The following is a 6893-nucleotide window of genomic DNA, read 5'->3' as shown; positions in this document are numbered from 1 at the left end:
GGTACTTAGTAGTAGTAGTAGTAGTAGTAGTATTGGTAGTAGTAGTAGTAGTAGTAGTAGTAGTAGTATTGGTAGTAGTAGTAGTAGTAGTAGTATTGGTAGTGGTAGTAGTAGTAGTAGTAGTAGTAGTAGTAGTAGTAGTAGTAGTAGTAGTAGTAGTAGTAGTAGTAGTAGTGGTAGTAGTAGTAGTAGTAGTAGTAGTAGTAGTATTGGTAGTAGTAGTAGTAGTAGTAGTGGTAGTAGTAGTAGTAGTAGTAGTAGTTGTAGTATTGGTAGTAGTAGTAGTATTGGTAGTAGTAGTAGTAGTAGTAGTAGTAGTAGTAGTAGTAGTAGTAGTAGTAGTAGTAGTAGTAGTAGTAGTAGTACAGCAGGAGGCGGCATTTAGGCAAATGAACTCAATCCATATACGGAACTCTATCCCCAAAACAAACAAGAAAAGTTAATATTTTTTAATAATCAACGTTAGCATCATGTTAAAATACTTACATGTTGCGCAACAAATAATAAAACCACAATAATAATAAAAAATAATATTCCTTTTTTACAGTCGCCTTTCTCACCGGAAGTGGGCGTTTGTTGTTGTTCCGGTGTTTGTCATGCTAGCACAGCGGCTAGCCTGGTGAAGCTAACGCCTGAGCTAAACCCACTAAACAAACAGTAAACATGTCGTACAGAAACCTGGCGCTGCGGGATCTGGTGGCGGAGAGACTCGCAGCGGCGGCGGATGAGATTTTTGCGCTTTTTGAACGAACTTTTGCGGAATACGAGGAGGAGGTTCTGCGGACGAAAATCCTGCAGGAGCCGAGAGTGGAGTTACCGAAGGAAGGTGAGGGCTCTACACGCGCCTGGGCGTCGTTTTAAAACCGTGCCTGAATGTAACACTGAATTAAAATGATGAAAATGATTTATGTGTGAGGGATGTGGGCTAATGTGAGCGCAGAACCATAATCCATAATCTAAAACAACCCCCTGATGTAAACAACCCTACAGAGAGGCTCTAATAATGGAACATCGGCGTTTGCCCCCTTTGTATTTAAGTATTACCAAAGAAAGTGTTTAACCCCCACCTCCTGTTTGTCTAAGTTGGGCTAAACCAGGGGTCGGCAACGTCAGGCCCGGGGGCCACATCTGGCCCTCCAGCACAGAACCTCTGGCCCCCAATGTGATTTGGAGCAGTGTTAATTTTGACACATTTATTTTAATTTAGTTTTAGTCTTTTGACTAAAATGTAAGTTCATTTTAGTCGAGCTCTAGTCAAAAAAATCGTTTCAATTTTAGTCTAGTTTTAGTCGACTAAATTTAAGACGAATTTAGTGGACTTTGCATTGATAATATTGATTCTAATCATATTTAATGTTGTTCCTCTGCTTCATGTTTCTGCTCCACATGAACAAAGCTCAGAGCTGATCCTTTAACAGAGAATTTACATGATCTGAGGTTCTTTCAGACGCTCAATACAAGTTTGGATGATTTTAGTCTCTCCTTTTCATTTTTATTTAGTCTTATTTTAGTCGACTCAAATATCTGGACATTTTAGTCACAGTTTTAGTCTCATGAGAAACTTTTAATTTAGTTTTAGTACAATTTTAGTCACAAAAATATCACTTTGACTAAAATTAAGACTAAATATTTTAGTCGACGGAATTAACACTGATTTGGAGAAATATTATTATGCAAATAAGGGATCAAATATTTGTTAAAGTACTCTAAAAATGTGAGAAAGTATATTTTTATAGTGTATTTTTAAAGGTCCACGCAGAACATCCCACTTGGTCATATATAATGTAAAACAGTGGGTCTCAACTGGTGGGTCGATACTCAATAGTGGATCGCGAGCCTACAGGAAACACTTTTTCCATCTGAAACTACACGGAAACACACTGGAGTCTTTTAAAATTAATATTATTGGGTTATTTTTATCATAATTTTCAGTTTTAAAAGCAAATCTACGGCTTGTTCAATAAAAACATGTGGTAAATACAATATTTTATACAATATATGACAAAGTACAGTTTTATTTGGGTCGCAGCTCGTCATTAAGGTAATGGCGGGTCTCGGAGCCGGACCACTTTAGAACCACTGATGTAAAACACTGGCATTTGCACAAGATGGTTGTTAACTTTAGGCGACCATGGTGAGGTTCGGCCTCTGTGTTTTGGCTATGGTGAAAATCGGCCTCCGTGACGCAAACTTGCCGACCCCTGGACTAAACAATGAGTAAAGTGGTTTCAAAATAAATGAGGATTGTCTGCAAAGAGGACAAAAACATAAAACTCACATTGTTATAAGACTTGACGGCTTGAGATACACTGGTCTGCTACAGGTTTAGTGTCTGAAAAGTCATATTTTTGAACATTGTTGCCACTTTCTGAGATCATTATGAGAAAATAATTTATATGTGCTGGCAGAGAAGACTTGGAACTTTCTGACAGTTTTTGTTTCATGTGGATGATGGGCCCAGTAATGTAGCACGATCAAACAAAACAACCGCACGCATCCCTGTCTAAGCAGTGGCAAAACAAAAGTTCACACAGCTGCATAATTATCTCTCAAATGTTAAACCCCACCTGAACCGAGCACGTTTTCTCCAGTTCGGCTTCACCTAAATCTAAAAAAAAAAGCATCGAAATAGCGACTGAAACGAGCATGAAAACGGAACACAAAAGTGACGAAAACACGATGAAAAAAACAATTAAAAAGCAACAAAAAAGCCACGAACAAAATCGACCAAAACAAGACGAAAACATGACATAAAAGCGACAACGTGACAAATGTTGAGAAGCCTTTAGATTTAGGTAAAGGATTTAATTATTTTTTTCTCCTATATTACCTGTTTTGTTTGTCAAAGTGGGGACACCGTACATTTTTCTTTACATTTTTTTCTTGTGTATGTTTTGGACATGCTTTTAGTTCGCTGGTTGGTTGGTGTGCTTTTGTTTTGTTCTGTGTGTGATTTAAGGAGATTGTACCTGTATTCTTTTTCCCTTGTCTTTAGTTTTGGAAAAAAAAAAAAAAGATTTGGGTAAAGGCGAACAGTAAAAAATGCGCTCTGTTTAAGAGGTTAATATTTACTCACACCAAAAACGTGATGTTACAAGGCAGTCACATGATGCATGTTGGAGTTAATAATAATTCTTGGTGTGCTGATTCTTTATTCTATCTATATATTCTATCTTCTTTAAAGGAATAGGCCAGCGTTTTTACATACTGAGATATGTTCTTACCTAACCTTAGTCGAGTTAATATATCCCCGTCTGGTCTTTGTCCGTGCGCTCACACATACGCAGCCTCTCCCACATGACACATAGCTCCAAAAAAGCTCACGATAGAAGCTGCCAAGCTCTTCCACGTGTTCCCTATTTAAATAAAGTTACGTGAAGTGTTTTCATGCGAAGTATATTTACACAGAAACGTAACATGTCGATTTTATAAGCAGATAAAAAGGGGAACTATATTGTGAGGCGTAATGATACGAGGAGTAAAACGTCCGCGCAGTAACTCCTAAAGACTTCCCCCGCTCACTTCCGTCAATAACCTTTAGGAGTTACTGCGCGGACGTTTTACTCCTGTATCATTACGCCTCACAATATAGTCCCCCTTTTTATCTGCTTATTTATGTGCTCCGTTTGCCTGACAGAGCGCACGGACAAAGACCAGACGGGGATATATTAACACGACTAAGGTTAGGTAAGAACATATCTCAGCATGTAAAAACGCTGGCCTATTCCTTTAATTGGTTGGATTTTGTTTTATTGGTTTTCATTGTTTGTTGTGTCGTCCTTTACAAACATATATTTTTCTTGACCTAATAAAAAAAGTTAAATGGAAATTTGTTTACATGTATTTACAATTTCTATCTACTATATGTATAAATCTGACATCCATAAGACAAAATTCATATTGATGAGCATACAAGCATCAGGGGGCCCGTCATATAGTACGGAAATATCATACTTTGTTATGTCGGTGTGTCCTAGACTGACCTTAATGTGGTCTAGTGACAGCTGTGGAGACACAATTAGCAAAAAGTACAAAAAAACTCAATACAGTTCTGACCGGGCCTGGATACTTGGCCAGGTTGATACGATAATTTTGACTATCACCATCATAGAATTTCAACTTGAACAAAACCCATACAAATACATGTCTTTACTAATAACTGTGCTTCTTCTGTACCGTGTCCCGCAGACGTCCAGGCTCTTCTGGTGCAAACAGAAGTCGACGCTGGTCTCGAACGCATAAAATACGAAGAGAAAGAAATGCCTCTGGAGGTGCAGTTCCCTTCCATATCCGTAAAGTATGAAGATAATGCCAACAAATGCACTTTCCTTCAACAAGAACCTGCCGAGGAGAACAGACGGGCCCCTGTCGCAGAGCAGTTTGAGGGAGAGGAGCCCGGCTGCAGCTTGGATTTAAATATTAAAGAATACGAACCCTGCAGCTACTCAGACACTGACGATTCCGACAACTGGGAACCTTTGAGTAAGATGAAGAGACATTCGGATGGACAGACAGACACGATGAATCACATGAACTTCGGGAAGGATAGTTTGAGCGGATATACTCAGCATCATCAGGGATTTTCAGAGGAAAGCGTGTCTTTTCAGAGAGAACAGCTCCCGACGTACAGTCACAGTGAAGCTTTCAGCGATGGGAAAGACAAACCATTCAGCTGCGCAGTTTGTAGTAAAAGTTTCCCTCAGAAGCGCATCCTGAAGGCACACATGCGAATCCACACGGGGGAAAAGCCTTACATCTGCAAAACCTGCGGCCTGAGCTTCCGGTTTCAGCAGAATTACTTCCAGCACGACCTGGCGGTTCACCGGAAAGAGAAGCCCTTCAGGTGTCGGGTTTGTAAGAAGGACTTTGCGCATAAGATTGAGATGATCTCCCACCGGAAAAGCCACGACGCCAAGTCTTTCAGCTGCTCCAAGTGCGGGAAAGTGTTCAACTGCGTGCGGTATCTGAGGCGGCACATAGAGCGATGCCCCAGGAAGAAAAGACGTCAAGGCGCCGCTCAAACGGAGGACGGGGATTCGCAAACGCCCTTCTCTTCCCAGAGCGCCTCGCAGCAGGACGGCCTGGGGTTCGATTCCCGGGTCATGCTGAACGCGAGCGTGAATGACTGGCTGTAGCCGCGCCGTCGCTCGCTCTGGACTCCTCGTCTGTGTTTGGGACTGCTCTGCCAAGAAGAAGAACATGCAGACAATGAAGACTGCAAAAAGAAGGAATGACAATGTTCAAAATCACTGGTAGAATTAAACTTAAAGGGGGGGTGTTATGCAAAATGGACTTTTTCAAGCTTTCCATCCTGTTATTCTGTCACTCCCTCATTAAAAACATGGCTGAAGTGTTGCCTTGGCACATTCACGTATTTCTGAGTAATCTGTAAAAACTCTGACGGCGGCCATTTTAGGGATAGGTTTGCCTGAGTCCTCCTAGGAACGCCCCCACCTCCTGGAGACGCCTCCGAGCTTTGGTCACCAGCCGAGTAACCAACCACTGCTCCTCAGCAGAACCCCCTCCCCACTGATGCCACAGACAGCGTGTGGAGGGGGCGTGTCTAAAGGCTCAGAGGTTCTTAAAGAGACAGAGGCCTATTTCAAGACATTCACTACAGCCATTTTGAGAGAGACATTTTATACAAGGCAGTTATTCTAATTTACTGCATTTACAGACCAACAGAAGGTTTGTCATCATTGTAGTGTGATATAGACTGGTGCTGTGGGACTGACAAAAGCAGAATACCCCCTCTTTAACCTCTTAACTCCCGCCTAAACCGAGAGGATCATTTTCCTCACGTCATCAGATCTTTTTTTTCCATCATTTTTTGTTGGGTATTCAACTCATTTTTGTAACTTTTTTGTCCATTTTTTTTGTCAATTTTCATCACATTTTTGTCGCATTTTGTCATTTTTTGGTCTTTTTTTTGTCACATTTTTGTCATTTTTTGTGTCACTTTTTGTCACATTTTTATCATTTTTTTGTTACATTTTGTCATTTTTTTGTCACATTTTTATCATTTTTTTGTCACATTTTTGTCATTTTTTGTGTCACTTTTTGTCACATTTTTATCATTTTTTTGTTACATTTTGTCATTTTTTTGGTCACATTTTTGTCTTTTTTTGTCACATTTTTTCATTTTTTCATCAATATTTTCTCACTTTTTTGTCACATTTCCATAATTTTCCATATTTTTTTTCCATTTTCAAGACATTCACTACAGCCATTTTGAGAGAGACATTTTACACAAGGCAGTTATTCTAATTTACTGCATTTACAGACCAACAGAAGGTTTGTCATCATTGTAGTGTGATATAGACTGGTGCTGTGGGACTGACAAAAGCAGAACACCCCCTCTTTTATACAGTTTGTGGATTGAATAAAGTTGTATTTTGTGTGGTATATTTTAAATGATTTGTCAAACATTGTATGGAATTCGTTCAAACCAGAGGTGCTCAGTGACGGAAGTAAGTAAACTCTATTTGTACAGTAAAGTCACGGTAAAAACGGGAAAACATCACTGAATTTCTGGATTATGCAACAAAAAATAGGAGAGGCCCCAGAACCGAGCCCTGGGGCACACCGCAGTGATTCCCAACCACAGAAATGAAATGTACCTCTTCAAATCAGTATCATTTCTATAAAGGCTCCAGTGTGAAAAGTAAATGGACCGTGTGTTTTGTTCTTTTTAAAAGCCTAATAATGCACTCACTTATTTAGAGCTCACGCTTCACGGCAAGACTGTCCCGAGTTCGATTCCCACCTGGGCCTCTCTGTGAGGAGTTTGCATGTTCTCCCCGTGTCTGCGTGGGTTTAACCTGGGTGCTCCGCCAAAAATATGTACAATAGGTTTCCCTCTGGGGCCGGGACTCCCATGGAAAAGGAATTCC

General features: G+C 40.3%; 1 protein-coding gene across 1 annotated transcript; it reads left to right on the top strand.

The window, feature by feature from the left end:
* The first annotated feature begins 596 nt into the window (after nt 1-596).
* LOC306960361 (uncharacterized protein) lies at nt 597-5163 on the top strand. Its single transcript, XM_079552790.1, has 2 exons — nt 597-826; nt 4189-5163. Exons 1-2 carry the CDS (start codon nt 664-666, stop codon nt 5133-5135), a joined length of 1110 nt encoding a protein of 369 aa, XP_079408916.1. The 5' UTR covers nt 597-663; the 3' UTR covers nt 5136-5163.
* Nucleotides 5164-6893: the final 1730 nt, after the last annotated feature.

This window comes from Gobius niger (assembly GCF_951799975.1).
Source record: "Gobius niger genome assembly, chromosome: 3".
NCBI classification, from domain to species: Eukaryota; Metazoa; Chordata; class Actinopteri; order Gobiiformes; family Gobiidae; genus Gobius; species Gobius niger.
The sequence above is the reverse complement of the archived record's forward strand: the minus strand, read 5'-3'. Positions and strand labels throughout refer to the sequence as shown.

Coding starts and splice junctions, on each gene's coding strand:
- LOC306960361 (XM_079552790.1), top strand. CDS start 664: ATGTCGTACAGAAACCTGGCGCTGCGGGATCTGGTGGCGGAGAGACTC. Junction 827..4,188: donor AGTGGAGTTACCGAAGGAAG/GTGAGGGCTCTA, acceptor CGTGTCCCGCAG/ACGTCCAGGCTCTTCTGGTG.